This window comes from Danio rerio, chromosome 13, assembly GCF_052040795.2.
Source record: "Danio rerio strain M-AB ecotype USA chromosome 13, GRCz13ab, whole genome shotgun sequence".
Lineage (NCBI taxonomy): Eukaryota > Metazoa > Chordata > Actinopteri > Cypriniformes > Danionidae > Danio > Danio rerio.
The window spans coordinates 2,917,501-2,937,500 of NC_141033.1; the positions used below are offsets into that span (position 1 = coordinate 2,917,501).

Consider the following 20,000-nt stretch of genomic DNA (forward strand, 5'->3'; position numbering starts at 1 on the left):
GCACACACGCACATCACATATACACAAGCACATACACAAATGCGCACACGCGCACGCACACACACACGTACATATACACGCTTGCGCACATACAGGCACACACACACAAATATGATTAGATACACATACACACACATACACATGTACATATACACGCACACATGCACACACACACACACACACACACACACATACCCACACACGCACGCACACACGCAAGCACACACGCACGCACGCACGCACGCATAAATACACACAGATGTATACGCACACAAACACACACACATACACACACACATATACACTTACACACACACACGCACACACACACACACAAATACACACACATGTATACGCACGCACACACACACACACATGTATACGCACGCACACACACACAAATATACACACATGTATTTGCACACAAACACACAAATACACCCACATGTATACGCACACACACACACACACACAAATACGCACGCGCACACACACACACAAATACACACACATGTATAAGCACACACACACATACACACACACATACTTACACACACGTACGCGCACACACACACACACACCACAGATACACAAAAACACAAACACACACACTAATACGCACACAAACACACCCACACACAAATATATACACGTTCACAAATTTGCACAAGCCACAGGTACACAAACACACACACACTTGTATACGCATACACACATATATACACAAAGACACAAACACACACACATATGTCAAGATGAAGAACTGCCACATGCAATCATATAAACACACACTAAAACCACATCACAGGTCATTTAGAGTCAAAGCAGTCAGACGCATCCAAAACAAACAGTGGCCAGAAACCCAGAGTGACACACTGCAAACGACCCGCCAGCTCCTGGAGAGACTTCACCATGAGCACACATGAGTCAACGATACGCTCCTCACATCCCATCGCTGCTCTCACAGACGCCACACTGTGTTTATTTGCTCACATTTGCATCTGACCCTTGAGGGGTTTTCACAAACAGAGAGGAAATAATAGTGAGCACACAAAAGACTGTTGCGTTAACTTGAACAGAGAAACTGCCTGGACCTGCTGTCTTGAGCGCATGGCTGTGTGTGCGTCTGTGTCTGTGTGGTCACGTGATGTGCATTTTCAGAGGTAGAGGAAGGAGGGCTGCTCAGAAATGCTACACGCCACTGTGGATGTCAAATCGTTGTCGTTCTAAAATGCCATTTAAAAACAAAGACAGTGTAAACAGGGCCTGAGTGTGTACTTTTCGCGAGCGCATTTGCAACGGGGGCGGGCGGAGGATCGCGATGCCGGTGTTGTCTATTGGACGAACCGTACATAATACGTACATAGCAGAGCTTGCAAAACTGTGTTTTTTTTTTGTCGACAACACGAACGTTGTCAACATAACTCACTGAAAATCCAAAATGCTTCCACACCGGCGACTTCATTGAAAGAGGAGAGGGTTTAAGCTCTGTCGACGGGTCTCCTGCGTCTGCAGTTTAACAAGCACTTCAACAAGCCTGTTTTTTTCACGCTTGGCAAGCCAAGCTGACGTGACATGGGGGCGTGCCAGCATTGACGATTCTATTTTTGGATTCGATAATCGAAATTGAGCATAAATTTTGATCAATTTTGATTAAAAATCGAAATTGTGACACCCCTACCGCTGACGCATAGCCCTTCGCCGTGTTTTGCTTTTCCTGAACACTTCGGGGATGTACAAGTGGCTCAAACTCGCTCATTTTGAGGCAGGAACCGGCGGACGTGCAACAACTTTAACTATGAGGTAAACACAAAACAAAACTTTCCATCCGGAGCTTCTTCATGGGACTCCACACTTGTAAACTATCGCTCCATCAGACTCGCACCATTTACGCGGCTCTCGGTCCCGCCCAGACTCGTCAGCGCTACCAAGCCGACCAATCACAGAGCTTGTGCTACGCGTCGTTGCGACGTGTAGTTACATTTTTTGAGAGGTGCACGTCAGCGACGCCGACGGCCATGGCGAAGGGCTTTGCGCCAGCGCCGTAGCATACGCCGGCGTTTGACGCAGAAGTATAAATCAGCCTTTAGGCACAAGCCAACAGTTTGGTGATGCTACTTGAGCAAAATGGGGTCCAACCCGGTACTAGTAGGGTGTACCTAATAAAGTGGCCGGTGAGTGTATATCGAGTGGCCAAAAATGACTAAGGTCATGTCCATGTATTGCACAATAAGCCAATATATTGATGATTGTGACGGGCCTATTTGTCAGTTCTCAAAAAAAAAAAAAAAAAAAGCAGCCTTATTCTCCACCCTGAGCTTTAGTCCTTGTGCAGTGGTGTTAAAGGCTGAATTACACCCACAGAGGTCCTGACTGAGCAATGGAGGTGGGGGATGCACCTGGCTGTGGCGGGAAGGGGCGGCTGCTATTTATATGCAGAGTTTGACAGTTGGGCGGCTGATGGGGTGCAGAGCGAAAACTGACGCCATCTAAACAGAGACGTGAGCTGTAGACCATACACCTCCATTCAGAGGCTTTTACACATTATAACAGTGCTACAACACATGCACAGGCCTTAAAAGGCAGCACACGACTCTCAGACCAACCTACTGACCTACACTTGTAAGAGCACATAACTCAACTACTACACACTGCATGCTGCTCAACACAAAAATGGGCTCTGCTTTATTGATATAAATAAATAATACGATGCGTAGTTAGAATAGGGAAATAAACAGAATTATCGTTGTTAAAATGTATTTGATAGCCTAGGCTGCAAGTATTTATTTAATTACAATGTGCTTTAATAAATACACTTATGAATTAAATTAACAAAAAAATCTAACTGTTTGTCAAAGTTAACATTAAGCGTTTTATACATAATATACATTTTTAAAAGAATATCTAAAGAGTTAAAATATAATTCTTGACCCAAAATTAACTTATTTTAATAAGAATAATAATCATTTGTATTTTTAATAAGTATATTGTATGTTTGCCAAAACGTGCCGGAAAATGGAAAAAAAAAATATAAGAAATAAATACTACTACTAATAATAAAAGTAAAAACAATAATAATAAAAGTATTAATAATAATATTAATTAATGTATTAACAATAATACCAATAAAAGTGTTAACAATAATAATAACAATAATAAAGAATAATTAATAATAATATTAAATGTGTTAATTACAATAATAAAAGTATTATTAATACTACTTCTACAACTACTACTACTACTACTAATAATAATAATAATAAAAGAAACATTATTAATAATAATTATAATAAAATTAATAATAATAACAATAATACAACAAATATTAATAATATTAATACAATTAACAATAATAAAGTATTAATAACAATAATAATAACACTAATAAAAGCAATAATAATAATAATAATAATAATAATATTAATAATAAAATTAATAATAATAACAACACAACAATAAATATTATTAATAAAATTAATAATAATAAAGTATTAATAACAATAATAAAAGCAATAATAATAATAACAATATTAATAATAATAATAATAATAATAATAATAATAAAATCAATAATAACAATAAAATAATTAATAATATTATTAATAAAAGTAATAATAATAAAGTAATAACAATAATAATAAAATTAATAAAAGCAAGAATAATAATAATAATAATAATAATTAATAAAGTATAATAACAATTATAAAAGCATTAATAATTTTAATAAACACAATAAGTATTAATAACAATAATAATAGTATTATTTATAATAATAGTAATAATAATAATAATAATGTTAATAATAATAATAATAATAGTCATTATTATTATTATAAAGATAAACGTAGTGGTACTAAAAATAATAATAATAATAGTAATAGTAAAAATAATAATTTCAAAAGACATTAATAAACCTGCAAAACATGCCGTCTCAAGGCATCTCTGGCTCAGCTTCCAATCATCATCAGTGTAGAACAGGTCCATCGTCCTACTTGATCAGAGATCAGATGTGGCTGCAAATTGGCCATGGAAGTATGAACCAGCCTCAGCCTAACTCAACAAGCGGTAGGGAAAGTAATTGAAAAATTTTGAACGATTATGGGTTCTTAATGTCGATTTAGATTATTCTTGAATTAATCCCCCAGCCCTAATATATATACATACACACACAAATATATACATACATACACATACACATTTATTAATCTCCATGTTTGTTTTAGATTGGTTTCATTAGGGGTGTTTTTGGCAACAAGAAAAAAAATTAAAGGCAAAAAACAAGAGTTTGTTTCTATTTTTAGTGCAAGAAAATACTTGATTAAAACCCGATTCTAGATTTGAACAACTATTGACACTACAGCACAAATTTCCCTTTCATGAAAATCATCCTCAAGCTTTCCAAAGGCCACATTAATGCAAAGTGCATTTCTAAACAATCTGACACATGCACTATAAAGCAGATTGAAAAAATATCTTGCAAGCAATATTTTCCTCAAGTCACTGACCCACATGGCAGGTGTCCGGAAAGGAAATCAGTCTGTCTGCACACGCACACATCTTTCAGGTCTAGCACTTCTGTCGTCATCACCAAAGCCACATATCAGACTGTGGAAAACCACATGTAGATCTTCCACGAACTCGAATGTGTCTGCACGTCATGTCGATAACTCTGAAGAAGTGGGTTGCTTTTGTGCTTGTGCCATGTCTGACGAAGGAGCGAAAGTGACAGAGGTGCCAGTTTTCAGGTTTGCTCTGAGGTTGCGTGTGAGGAGCAGACGGACTCTGACGGATGTACCCGTGGTGAAAAACCTTTGGCGAGACGTGGTTTAAATACACGCTCGCTGCACTTTTGTGTCTGATACCTTCATCTTTGACATTAGAAATTAAGTTTCACGCTTATTCCACTCTCTGACTGAATATGAACATTTTCATATTATAGTTTTACAATATAGTTACAGTAATATTTACAGTCTTTTAGTAGAGACATTATATGAGACACTTGCTTTGTTTACCAAATAAAGTGGATCTAATTGGATTTGCATTGTAAACATTAAAAGTTAAAAAGGCATATATAAATATGTGAGCAAAATATAAATTTTGCTCACATGGATAATTGAATATTAATTAGATGATGTCATTACGCTGCTGCGCTGTCAGCCAATCGCTGCATTGCTGATCATGATTTCGAGGATCGATAGATCAGTCCTTCACAACACACGCAGCGATCTCAGATCAGTTCATCTAGACATTTTAATCCGATTCGTGAACTTGTTTGAAGAACCAAATTAGCCAGAGATCAGTTATCAAGATTAACAGATCCAGGATCTGCCAAATCATCTTAGATCAGTTAGGCAAGTCAAGAATAACAGACCCCAGGTGTTGCATTAAAAGTAAACATAGCGCAGTGTAGTGCTACAAATGCATTGCCAAAACAGATCGTTTTCCATCATACTGTACACCGGACTTGTACAGTTCATGCTTCACATCTCAGCACTGTAACTCAGTGCAGGAGGAATGGAGCGCTCAAGCCTCCTCCGAGTGTAACCAAGCAACAGAACACAGTTATATAATCAGCAGCGCTGCATTTCATTGATCAGCTGTTACATGATGGGACTTCCTCAGGTCAACAATCACACAGCAAAGTCCAACACAGACTCATAATGTACAGTTGAAGTCACAATTATTAGCCCTGCTGTGAATTTATTTTTTAAATATTTCCCAAATGATGTTTAACAGAGCAAGGAAATTTTCACAGTATGTCTGATAATATTTTTTCTACTGGATAAAGTCTTATTTGTTTTATTCCGGCTAGAATAAAAGCAGTTTTCAGTTTTTTAAACACCATTTTAAGGTCAAAATTATTAGCCCTCTTTAAGCTATTTTTTAAAAAATAAATCAGTTATTAAAAATGAGTTATTAAAACTATTATGTTCATAAATGTGCTGAAGAAATCTGCTCTCCGTTAAACAGAAATTGGAGGAAAAAATAAACAGAGGGGCTAATAATTCTGCCTTCAACTGTATAAGTATTCAATCCTTTGTAAATAATAATAATAATAATAATGAATAATAATAAAAATATATTACTGGCCGTTTCAACTGTTTATTTAAAAGGAAACAGCTCTATATTTGCAGATTTAGTCATTTTGGGGATATTTTTTTGGGGGGGGATCCCTTATTTTCACATCCCAATGCTGACAAGTATGAATGTAATATTTGCTAGCTTGCAATTGGACTCATTTGCATGTTTGTTGTAAAATTGTGATGTGCTTATCTTACAATTGTAATATACATAAACATATTTGGGGTAAAGTTAATATAATTCCAGAAAAGTATTGCTTGCAAAATCTAAATAGAGAAACCCTATTATCATCATCCGATGACTATGAAAGATCAACATTGTTGACAGTCAGTTGAATAATGCTAATGATGTTGCTTATTTAGTCATACTTGAATGCAATTTCAAACCCAATATTCAAAGTAGCGTGGTAAACAATATAAGCACCGTGTCTCTGTTTAAAAACTAATATAAAACCAACTTTACCTCAATCATATACATTAGCATATCATCAACACTGCATGTATGCGATTCTCTTGCACTGTTAGAGGAAATTAAAACGCATGTGTGTCATGCCAGTATTTGATTTCCACACAACCAGAGCTTTACCTGCGAGTGTAATGCTGCATCGCATGCAAGTAAACATTGGTGCTTCTTATAAATCTAGCATACAACGCGAGCACCAGCGCGTGGCGTGTTCAGAGCATTTTCCAATGCCTTGTCACAGCGGGGTTTTAACAACGGAAATAAACAGACGGGTTAAAGATATACGGCCACCAAGAGCCGTGGTATGAGTCTTGACACAACGCTTTCTGCCCACGACAGACAGAGTAAAGCGCGCACACATTCCACACTCGCCATGTCTGCACAACACGCACCTATTAATAGGCATAACACTGCAGCACACTCACCTAAACTACCGGCGAAACCGTCCATTTCTGGGGGTAAATTATCCAGGGAGAAATTCCCAAAGCGACCAAGGGGGAACCGTCCTCTTTTTTGTGAAGAATACAGCAGAGAGAGCTCGTGTATCGTGGCGTGGACTCCACTATATCTGATCCGCTTAAATGCAGGGATAAAGGGATGACCGACTGGCGGCTGATTCTCAGTCCGGGCAACGCAGCGCTTTTCTGGGGCAGTCAATCGCGGCGGCTCCCTTAGCTGCTCCAGCACTGTCGTTTGCACCTCCGGCGGGGAAGGGAGGGAGCACCGGAGCTGATTTTTTCGCGTTTCCGACTCCGCCTGCTTTGGCACGGCGAGCTTCCCATCCCCTGCCCGAGCGCGACTGCGCCACTGTCGGACAACCGGAGCATCTCGACACAACAGCTATCTAGTATTCACTGTAAGTGCGCACTACTGTCTGTGCTTGTGTATGATATGAACTCTGTCGACTTCTTGGACTGTCAAGTATGTTTTAATTGGTTTGTTTGTGGTTATTTGCTTAAACTATCCCTCAGAAAATACACGTGTTGCCTCATTTGTAATTTGTTGTAATTTGCATTAAAGTTATATCTGATACTGTTATCGTACAGTAGTTATACAGTACTACAAGTTGGGGAAAAATCAGTGTTTAAAGGCACAGTTCACCTAAAAATGAACATTCTGTCACCGTATACTCATACTCCACTTGTTCCCTTTAGGGCGGAACTAACGGTAATTTAAGGCGGAGCTTTTAGTGTGTGTGTGGGTGGGGGGGACTTTCAGTTCTTTAAGGCGGAGCTATCAGCAATTTAGGGTGTGGCTACCAGTCCTTTAGGGCAGAGCTATCAGCAATTTAGGGTGTGGCTACCAGTCCTTTAGGGCAGAGCTATCAGTCATTTAGGGTGGGGCTATCAGTCCTTTAGGGCGGAGCTATCAGTGATTTAGGGTGGGGCTATCAGTCCTTTTGGGTGGAGCTATCAGTCATTTAGGGTGGGGCTATCAGTTCTTTAGGGCAGAGCAATCAGTCATTTAGGGTGGGGCTATCAGTCCTTTAGAGCGGAGCTATCAGTCCTTTAGGGTGGAGCTATCAGTCATTTAGGGTGTGGCTATCAGTCCTTAATTGCAGGTCTGTCAGTCATTTAGGGTGGAGCTATCCATCATTTAGGGTGGGGCTATCAGCCATTTAGGGTGGGGCTGTCAGTCATCTAGGGTGGGTCTATGGGTCCTTTAGGGCGGGACTATCAATCTTTTAGGATGGAGCTATCAGTCCTTTAGGGCAGAGTTTTCAGTCATTTAGGGTGGGGCTATCAGCCATTTAGGGTGGGGCTGTCAGTCATCTAGGGTGGGGCTATCAATCCTTTTGTGCAAAACTATCAGTTCTTTAGGGTGGGGCTATCAGTCCTTTAGGGCGGAGCTATCAGTCATTTAGGGTGGGGCTATCAGTCCTTTAGGGCGAAGCTATCAGTGATTTAGGGTGGGGCTATCAGTCCTTTAGGGCGGAGCTATCAGTCATTTAGGGTGGGGCTATCAGTCCTTTAGGGCGGAGCTATCAGTCATTTAGGGTGGGGCTATCAGTCCTTTAGGGCGGAGCTATCAGTCATTTAGGGTGGGGCTATCAGTCCTTTAGGGTGGAGCTATCAGTCATTTAGGGTGGGGCTATCAATCCTTTAGGGCGGAGCAATCAGTCATTTAGGGTGGGGCTATCAGTTCTTTAGGGCAGAGCAATCAGTCATTTAGGGTGGGGCTATCAGTCCTTAATTGCAGGTCTGTCAGCCATTTAGGGTGGAGCTATCCATCGTTTAGGGTGGGGCTATCAGCCATTTAGGGTGGGGCTGTCAGTCATCTAGGGTGGGTCTATGGGTCCTTTAGGGCGGGACTATCAATCTTTTAGGATGGAGCTATCAGTCCTTTAGGGCAGAGTTTTCAGTCATTTAGGGTGGGGCTATCAGCCATTTAGGGTGGGGCTGTCAGTCATCTAGGGTGGGGCTATCAATCCTTTTGTGCAAAACTATCAGTTCTTTAGGGTGGGGCTATCAGTCCTTTAGGGCGGAGCTATCAGTCATTTAGGGTGGGGCTATCAGTCCTTTAGGGCGAAGCTATCAGTGATTTAGGGTGGGGCTATCAGTCCTTTAGGGCGGAGCTATCAGTCATTTAGGGTGGGGCTATCAGTCCTTTAGGGCGGAGCTATCAGTCATTTAGGGTGGGGCTATCAGTCCTTTAGGGTGGAGCTATCAGTCATTTAGGGTGGGGCTATCAATCCTTTAGGGCGGAGCTATCAGTCATTTAGGGTGGGGCTATCAGTTCTTTAGGGCAGAGCAATCAGTCATTTAGGGTGGGGCTATCAGTCCTTAATTGCAGGTCTGTCAGCCATTTAGGGTGGAGCTATCCATCATTTAGGGTGGGGCTATCAGCCATTTAGGGTGGGGCTGTCAGTCATCTAGGGTGGGGCTATCAATCCTTTTGTGCAAAACTATCAGTTCTTTAGGGTGGAGCTATCAGTTCTTTAGGGCGGAGCTATCAGTCATTTAGGGTGGGGCTATCAGTGTTTTAGTGTGGAACTAACAATTATTAGTGCGATGCTACCAGTGCATGTCTCACTTCTGCTCTGAATTCGTCCATTCGTCAATCTTCCCTCATTTTGCTAGCAACACCCATCTTTCAACAATCCAATTGCCTTCCAAACAGTAAAATCATCCATCAGCCAAAATGTTTTTTTTTTTTTTTTTGTCATTTCAGGACCATTTCAAGTGGATGTACATCATGATAGCAGAAAAAAGGACGATCTTACATTCTATTTCATGCTGACTTTAAGGGTTAAATAAGTTTGCAACATCTGCCCCTCAAACTTAACACTGGATCATTATGGTAGCAGTCACAGAAAATACAGCTAAGGTCAGAATTATTAGCCCCCCTCAATATTTTTCCTCTTAATTTCTGTTTTTTTTTTCAACACATTTCTCAACATTTTTAATAACTTTAATAATTTTTATTTCTAATAACTGATTTCATTTATCTTTATCATGATGACAGCACACAATATTAGACTAGATATTCTTCAAGACACTTCTGTACAGCTTAAAGTGACATTTAAAGGCTTCACTAGGTTTATTAGGTGCATTAAGGTAATTAGGCAAATCATTGTATTTATTATCGTGGTTTTTTCTGTAGACAATCAGAAAAAAAATATTGCTTAAGGGGGCTAATAATATTGACCTTAAAAAGGTTGATAAAAAATGAACTGCTTTTATTTTTTATTCTTATTTCTCCAGAAGAAAAAAGATTATAGGAAATACTGTGAGAAATTCACTGCTCTGTTAAACATCATTTGGCAAATATTTTTAAAAGACAGGTTCAAATTCACAGGAGGGCGAATCATTCTGACCTGTGTCTGCGAACTCTGCATGCCAACAATTGTTTCACATGAAGAATTACATCGATTCAAGAGGGGCCCACAGTTTGTAAGTGTTTCTAACGAGGGTATTTCCACACTGGAGATTCACATTATGCGATTAAGTGAATTTTGAAGGCGCCAGAAACAATGCGAGGGGCATCATGTCGAGCATTGGGCCAATTAGAAGAAAACAGAACAGTGTTTCGCTGAATACCAAAGTTTCAGACTATTGTGTTGAGCAAACAGACGTCTCTGTATGCGACGGCTGCTTCTGGACACTGGTGCTCTTGCTTCCAGCTGCTGATCTTTGTAAATACGAGGACTCATTGTGGTAGATGGGGCTAGATGTGGTGAATTAGGACACAGACAGAGATTGTCCCCATTGAATCAGCATGCTGGGATCTTCTCTGATGGGAAAGAGATGCGTTCATCTCGGGATAAACTGTATTGTCAGCATTATAGCTTCCCGAAGACTTCCTGGCAGAGTCTGACCTCTCGCTCCAGCCAGAAAGAGAAAAATCGCACAAAGCTCTCTTTCTTTTTTCACTCCTGAAGGAAGAGGGAGGACTGGAGGAATCGTTCTTCTGCTTTGTTTTCTCTCTCCGTCTCTGGGCCAAAAGCTGCGGTCTCTAATGTGCAGTAGAGCAATTCCAGCGTTACGGATGTGACAGTAAAAACTCAAAACATAAGTTCACACTGTAAAAATAATAAGAGGTTAGTTGAGTTATCTTAAAATGTTTAGTCAACCAGCTGCAAAGAAGTTTTGAGTTTGTAAACTTCAGCAGTTGAAGTTGTGCCAAGTAATTTTTCTTAAAGTTGAGTTAAATCTACTTATTCCTTAAAGTAAACTTAACTTGAACCAGCCTTTTCAGTCAACCACTCAAACTGAATAAACTCAAAATTTCTTTGCAGCCGGTTGTTTTAAAACTTTAAGTTAACTCAAATTAAAGAAATAATTATGCATAACTTCAACTACTAAAAGTGAATAAACTCAATTTCTTTGCAGCCGGTTGCTTTAAAACTTTAAGTTAACTCAACTAAAATAAATAATAATTTGACACAACTTCAACCACTGACGTTGAATATATTCAATTTCTTTGCAGTCAGTTGCTTTAAAACTTTAAGTTAACTCAACTTAAAGAAATAATTTGGCACAACTTCAACCACTGACGTTGAATAAACTCTCTATTTCCATGCAGCTGGTTGCTTTCAAATTTTAATTCAAAGAAGTAATTTGGCACAATTTTAACCTCTGATGTTTAAAAACTTAATTTCTTTGCAGCCGGTTGCTTTAAAACTTTAAGTGAACCTAAAAAAATAATTCGGCACAACTTCAACCACTGACGTTGAATAAATTCAATTTCTTTGCAGCTGGTTGCTTTAAAACTTTAAGTTAAGTCAACTTAAAGAAATAATTTGGCACAACTTCAACAACTAAAGTTGAATAAACTCAAAATTTCCTTGCAGGCAGTTGCTTTAAAACTTTAAGTTAACTCAAAAAAAAAAAATATATATATACAGTATATATATATATATATATATATATATATATATATATATATATATATATATATATATATATATATATATATATATATAAATTCAACCACTGACGTTGAATATACTCAATTTCTTTAGGTTAACTCAACTTAAAGAAATAGTTTGGCACAACTTTAACCACTAAAGCTGAATAAACTTAATTTCTGTGCAGCCGGTTGCGTTCAAATTTTAAGTTAACTCAAAGAAATTACTTGGCACAACTTGAACCACTGACGTTGAAAAAACTCAATTTCCTTGCAGTCAGTTGCTTTAAAATTTTAAGTTAACTCAACTTAAAGAAATAAATTGGCACAACTTCAACTGCTAAAGTTGAATAAACTCAATCTCTTTGCAGCCAGTTTCTTTAAGCCTTTAAGTTAGCCCAACCTTTTATTTTTTTCACAATGTAGAGGATGTACTGTATATGCTAATATTATTTTTTATATTATATTTTATAATGCTAATATTATATTTTATATTTTTATATTTTCCAAAAACAACTCACCACAGAGTTAAGGGATCAGAAAAATATCAATCTGTAGACATTTTTTATATTTTAAATACAGAAAATAAACATGTGTTATTATGGATGTGAGCAAAGAATTTACAGTATACAACAATACTTACAATATTACAATATTGAATATTTACAATATTCAACTTCGTAGAAATTCTGTGAATTAAACAGCACAACCCAAAAGAAACAGGCGAGGCAGTGGCGCAGTAGGTAGTGCTGTCGTCTCACAGCAAGAAGGTTGCTGGGTCGCTGGTTTGATCCTCGGCTCAGTTGTGTGGAGTTTGCATGTTCTCCCTGCCTTCGCGTGGGTTTCCTCCGGGTGCTCTGGTTTCCCCCACAGTCCAAAGACATGCGATACAGGTGAATTGGGTAGGCTAAATTGTCCATAGTGTGTGTGTGTGTGTGTGTGTGTGTGTGTGTGTGTGTGTGTGTGTGTGTGTGTGTGTGTGTGTGTGTGTGTGGATGTTTTCCAGAGGTGGGTTGCGGCTGGAAGGGCATCCGCTGTGTAAAAACTTGCTGGATAAGTTGGCGGTTCATTCCGCTGTGGCGACCCCGGATTAATAAAGAGACTAAGCCGACAAGAAAATGAATGAATGAAGTAACCCAAAAGAAACAATGCTAATCGAGCGATAAGAGTTGCTCTCTATAGAACAAACATGATTAATTTGATTTGATTTGACATTTAGGAGGAAAAAGCTTTGTTGTGGATGTGACGCCTCTTTATTAGGGATGTGAAACTGCGACTTGTGTGACTTTGTTAAATCAAATATAATTGTTTGAAAACACAAGACATTTTTACAGTACTGCAAAATACAAGCCTAAGCAAACAACGCAGAAAGAGTTTCACTATTTTGGGAAAAACTTGACATTTGCATGGCATTGCTCAGTAGCTATTTTTCTTCCTCTTTGAAGTTGACGAATGGCTCAAACTCCAGCCAGTGTGGTGGACGTTAATAATTCATCAGCAGACTATGGGAGTTTAGGAGTAAGTTGAGTGTAAGAGATTTGCAGTGAGTCATCCCCATATGTTACAGCTAACTGATGCCGCCTGACATGATTTCCCTTCCAAGTCTCCCTTTTGGCAAATTTTCACTGCTTTCAAATGAGCCGATCCAGATGTGAGCGGTGCATTGTTTGGCCAACCAGAGCCAGTTTAAAATCTCACCTCAACCTTTGCCGGGAATCCAAGTAAAACTCAATACACATTCCATGTCAGAGATGATTAATAGTGTGTTTAACAGATTTGAACAGTACTGTACTTTAAAGTTACACATGTTATTGATCCACAAACCCGAAATACTCTTCCAGAAGGATGGGTTTGGTTTCATAGATTGAGAATAATTACAGTCAACGTTGATTTGTACATTTATAGTTATGGTTGAAGTCAGAATTATTAGCCCTCCTGAATTATAAATAAAGGCTTAACTGAATTAGGTTAATTATTAGGCAAGTCATTGTATAACGATGGTTTGTTCTGTAGAGATTCGAAAATAAATATTGCTTAAGGTGGCTAATAATATTGGTGTCTATTTTAACGATCTATGCGCAAAGTCTAAAGCTCATGGCGCAAAAGCACTAAGGGCGTGTCCGAATCTACTTTTGCTATTTTAAGGATGGGAAAATACGCTCTGCGTCGGGGCAAACAGGTCTTGCGCCTTATTGCGCCGGGTGTGTGATGGGGCCCTAGACTTTAAAGTCATTTAAAAAACTAAAAACTTTTATTATAGCCGAAATAAATTAAACAAGACTTTTTCCAGAAGAAAAAATATCACAGGAAATACTGTCAAAAATCCGTTGCTCTGTTATACATCATTTGGCAAATATTTGAAAAATAAAAAATTCACAGGAGGGTCAATAATTTTGAAAATGAAAAAATGTTAATTAGTGGACATTAAGATGCAATAAAAAAAAACATTATCTAGTTGTAAATTAAAGCACTCCTTAAAGGGTCATGAATCTCCACTTTTAATTAAAGTCTACATCAAATTAAAAAAAAAAAATGGGTGAGGAAAGTTGTGAGAAGAAGGTAGGGCAAGCCCGTAGCCAGAGGGGGTTCAGGTGCAGGGGCGGACTGGGACTAAAAATCAGCCCTGGCATTGTAGCCACACCAGCCCACATTACCACACCGACACAGCCCCACCCAAGGACACGCACATTCACTACTTAAATTTGTGTACAGATGGTAAAATTATATAAGCAGTACCATATTTAAGAGATATTTAAACATTTAATGTATGTGACTGAAACAAAAATAACCCATTTATATATGCAATCATGGCATTCATTTTCTTTTCGGCTCAGTCCCTTTATTAATCTGGGAATCGCCAACTTATCCTGCATATGTTTTATGCAGTGGATGCCCTCAAAGCTGCAACCCATTACTGGGTTACCCAATTCCCAATTGGCCTACCCAATTCACCTACAGCATGTGTTTGGACTTGTGAAGGAAACCAGGAGGAAACCCACACAAACATTCAAACTCCACACAGAAACACCAACTGTCCCAGATGAGGCTCAAACCAGCAACTTTCTTGCTGTGAGGCGACAGCACTACCTACTGTGCCCGTGCACTGCCCCCTTTCGAGACTAGTTCAGTTAATTTTATGTAATTGGCAATGTCTGACTTGACTGCCTTTCCCTTTTTATGGTCCATCTCTGACAATTAGCTCGTGTTGCATTTACTGTTTGTTTGAAATTCTTGCCAAATTTTGATTATGTCAAACCTCAGATTGGACGGCCCATCTCGAAACCAGCCGGTTGTTGCTGATTAGGCCAATGCATAACATTTACTATTATTATTACTATTATCAACATCATCATCATAATATTCACATCTCGCACAAGATAAAAGCTGCCTACATTTAAAAAACATTTAAAAAAAAAATAAATAAATAAATTAATAGCTGACCGGCCCACATTTAAAAAATAGTCCGGCCCTTGTGGCATTTGCCAGAATTGCCAGATGGCCAGTCCGCCCCTGTTCAGGTGGTTCGAAAGACCCACTCCTCACTGATAAAGGTCCCGAATTTGTCCCATACATGTGTCCTATTTTGACAAATGCTATGCCATCATAAATAGTAAAAATAACCCATCAAAAAAGACTTTAAGAGCAAGCGGAATCCTCTGTTTGCTGTCACTTCCATATGACTAATCAGTTTTGGCCAATGCTAACAAATATTTTTCATCCAGCTGTATAAGAAAACATACAATCTGGCATACGATGAGTCATCTTTCGCTACTTCATTGTTTTAAATAGAGACAACACTCTACATGTAACTTTTTTCTAAACTCTGAATCGTGTCGTTCATGAAACAAATAATGACGAAGCACCAAAAGCAGACCCTATTAAATAATTTTGAATACTAATTTAGGAATTGTTGTTATCCATGAATTTTCAAATGTGTTTTTTACAAGACAGGCTAGAAAATTGAGAAGCTCATTATTATTATTATTATTATTATTATTATTATTATTATTATTATTATGTTTTAATATTTTCTTCTTATTCAAATGGATAAACTCTGATTAAGGAAAGTTGAATACTACTTTTTGGCCGTAGTGTATGAGTTTGTGTGAATGAGAGTGTGTAGGGATGTTTTCCAGTACTGGGTTGCAGCTGGAAGGACATCCGCTGTGTAAAACATGAATATGAACTAGTAGCAAAGTTTATATCAAAAATAGACATTTGCACTATAACCCTTGTCGACTTATATAAAAAATAAAGATCTTTACTAGTAAGAATTGCACTTCTGATAGGTGAAATTGGAATTTTAACTACTGTAGATATCAAGAAATTTATTCATGATGTCAACACAATTACATTTGAATGGCAGTGTTGACATTTAACTATACTGAAAATGAAATTTCAGATATCAAGAATGAAATATTTTAGATGAAATTAAATTCTAGATTGCAAGAGTAAGCATTTTATAGTCATGATAATTGAATTGTTGATTTTAATAATTAATTGTTAATAATGCAAATGTAATTTAAATATCAACGAGACATTTGTATCAGCAATTCAATTGTGATATCAACAATTTAATTCATATCATAACAATGAATACAAGTCAAAACGGCTTGACATGATCATGCCACTGTTTTCATGATTTCCACCGAGACCCACGCTGTCTCTTTAACAGTGTTTTCGCGCCCTCTAGTGTCCACAGTGAGGCGTCACACCACAGTGAGGTCTATGTGTCAATCACCACAAAAAATGCATTTATGTTTATGTCTATTTACACAGCACACGTTTGAGAAATGTCGCAGGGTAACCGTGAATTCAGTGATTGAGCGCTATTCGCCATCCTCTCTAAATGGTTAAAGGGATAGTTCAGCCTGAACTGAAAATTCTGCCCTCACTCTATACACAAGCTTGTTTCTTTCTTCTGTTGAAGACAAAAGAAGATATTTTGAAAAATGTTGTAATCGTTGACTTCCATAGACATAAAAAAACCAACAGTTCAAAATATTATCTTTTGTGTCAACAGAAACTGACAAAGGTTTTCAGCCTCTGAGTAAATGGTAATTTTTGTGTGAACTGCTCTGTTAAATCCGGCTGCGGTGTGCACGGCAAGGTTATTTTAGTAAGCGGAAACAAAAACTAAGACTAAAACTGTTGGTCAAAACTGAATAATAATAAAAACAAACTAAATTAAACTAACATTGGTCACAGAAAAACTAACAATTAGCAAAAATAAATAATCTCTGGCGAGGCAGTGGTGCAGTAGTGCTGTCGCCTCACAGCAAGAAGATCGCTGGTTCGAACCTCGGCTCAGTTGGTGTTTCTGTGTGGAGTTTGCATGTTCTCCCTGCGTTCACGTGGGTTTCCTCCGGTTGCTCCGGTTTCCCCCACAGTCCAAAGACATGCGGTACAAGTGAATTGGGTAGGCTAAATTGTCTGTAGTGAATGTGTGTGTGGATGTTTCCCAGAGATGTGTTGCGGCTGGAAGGGCATCCGCTGTGTAAAAACTTGCTGGATAAGTTGGCGGTTCATTCCGCTGTGGCGACCCCGGATTAATAAAGGGACTAAGCCGACAAGACAATAAATGAATGGATAAATAATCTCTCTTGATATTTTTTAATGTATTTGAAGGTTTGAATCCAGTAATTTATAGTTATTTTATTTTAATTCCTAAAGTTTAAATTTTGTTATTTCTCTTAAATAAGAAAAAAGGTCCCGTGAAGTGCTTTGAAATGTGCATTTTTTCTCTTCGTTTGCCATAATGTCATTAAAGGGGTGGTCCTACGATACCACGACAATATCATATTGTAAACTTTAGTTGATGTGTAATGTAGCCAGGACTTAATTTGTGCTAGAACAAGCCAGATCCGGATCCTCATTTTACTGATCCCCGTCCTCGCACCCTTGTCCCGCTCGCCCCGTTCTTCACTTTCTTCTGCGACTCCCCAACCCTCTTCATTTCGTCCATGACAACCCCCCCTCTCAACACTTTGATCTGTGACACCACCCCATCACCGCCACGGGTAACCGTGAATTCAGTGATTGAGCGCTATTCGCCATCCTCTCTAAATGGTTAAAGGGATAGTTCAGCATGAACTGAAAATTCTGCCATCACTCTATACACAAGCTTGTTTCTTCTTTCTTCTGCTTCTTCTTTTGTCACTGTTTTTCAGCACACTAGATTGTAGGCATCCTTAAGACTAACAGACTGATAATAACATCTACATTTTTTTTTTGAAAGGGCCAGGCATGGATTAATAATTTAGAGGCCCCTGGGCACAATGTCTTGAAGGCCCCCTATAGCCGCACCCCATAGTTGATTTAAAAAAATAAGATTAATATAATATTTGTTAAATAAAATTAATATATAATGTATTGCCCGCATTTTTAAAATAATTGATATACACTACATTTATATCTAATCTACAAAGATTTAACTTATTTTTAAAGCATTTAAAGCACACTTTAAAAAAAGAAAACTAATACAGCTAGGGGAAATGAATGGATTTTAATATACTTGTTCAAGTTCACTGAAGCAGTACTAAAATTTATATTTAAGGTATTTTCAATGTATAACTTCTACAAACTTGTAATGCACATGATTTGGATAACACCTCTCCAATAGGAATTTGAGTCCTCCATAATACACACACTTATTAATGATTCCCACTTGTCTTTCTCGTGATGAAAAGTAGGCAAAATCTAAGTGTGGATGGGTGCCTGGGTCTGTGCCCATAATGCCCATAGGTTAATCCGGCCCTGGAAAGGGCATATATTTTACCCAGCGACGCAGTGGCGCAGTAGGTAGTGCTGTCGCCTCACAGCAAGAAAATCGCTGGTTTGAGCCTCGTCTGGGTCAGTTGGTGTTTCTATGTGGAGTTTGCATGTTCTCCCTGCATTCGCGTTGGTTTCCTCCGGGTGCTCCGGTTTCCCCCACAGTCCAAAGACATGCGGTACAGGTGAATTGGGTAGGCTAAATTGTCCGTAGTGTATGAGTGTGAATGAGTGTGTGTGGATGTTTCCCAGAGATAGGTTGCGGCTGGAAGGGCATAAAATATATGCTGGATAAATTGGCGGTTCATTCCGCTGTGGCGACCCCAGATTAATGAATGGACTAAAAATGAATGAATGAATGAATATGTTTTACCCCCTTAACAAAATGTAAGATAAGCCTTTGGTGTCTCCAGACATTTTTTATGGACGTGTGATCTGTCAATCAATTCGGTGGGCGGGGAAACCGCACGTCACGTTGCGGTGCACCTTAAAATCACTGGGATTCGGATCCTATTTTAACGTCAGTAAATTTAAGAAAAATAAACTTGTAGGGTTTATATCGCTTCACTTTGACAGTGGACACACTGTACCTGCACACAGTTCTGTACAAACAGCTTACAAAAGTTGATTATGCATCATAGTCGCCCTTTAATTCATTCACTCATTTTCTTGTTGGCTTAGTCTCTTTATTGGGGTCGCCACAGCGGAATGAACCGCCAACTTATCCAGCACGTTTTAGCGCAACAGATGACCTTTCAGCCACAACCCATCTCTGGGAAACATTCACACACACACACATGCACACATGCACAGACGCACACACACACACACACTCATACACTATGGACATATTAGCCTACCCAATTCACCTGTACTGCATGTCTTTGGACTGTGAGGGAAACCGGAGCACCCGGAGGAAACCCACGCGAACGCAGGGAGAACATGCAAACTCCACACAGAAACGCCAACTGAGCCGAGGATCGAACCAGCGACTTTCTTGGTGTGAGGCGACAGCACTACCTACTGTGCCACTGCGTCGCCAGGTGCCCTTTAGTTTCAACAAAACTGAAACTAAATATAAGCAAAATATGAAATGTTTAAAGAAAAAGAAAACTAACAGTGCCATTAATAATGTTTGTATACTGTAGCATATGCACGTGTATATGCTACCTGAGTGTTAAATGTGTGTACAGCAAATAAAAAAAGCATCAAAATAAAAACTATAGAACTATAATAAAAACCTTTGTGCACCGCTGATGAATGGCGCCGTCCATCGAGGATCACTGGGGAACTGGAACCATCTGTGTGTGTGTGTGTGTCTGCTGCTGAGTGACGAA

At 38.7% G+C, this 20,000-nt stretch overlaps 2 protein-coding genes across 2 annotated transcripts in view; one reads left to right on the top strand and one right to left on the bottom strand.

The window, feature by feature from the left end:
- Positions 1 to 7,297, bottom strand: part of eml4 (EMAP like 4) — a 110,349-nt gene extending 103,052 nt beyond the window's left edge. Inside the window, 1 exon segment of the mRNA NM_001442703.1 lies at positions 6,969 to 7,297. Coding sequence (NP_001429632.1) covers positions 6,969 to 6,993 — 25 coding nt within the window. The 5' untranslated portion in view covers positions 6,994 to 7,297.
- arfgef3 (ARFGEF family member 3) overlaps positions 1 to 20,000 on the top strand; it is a 973,876-nt gene that overhangs the window by 549,380 nt on the left and 404,496 nt on the right. The window lies entirely within an intron of this gene.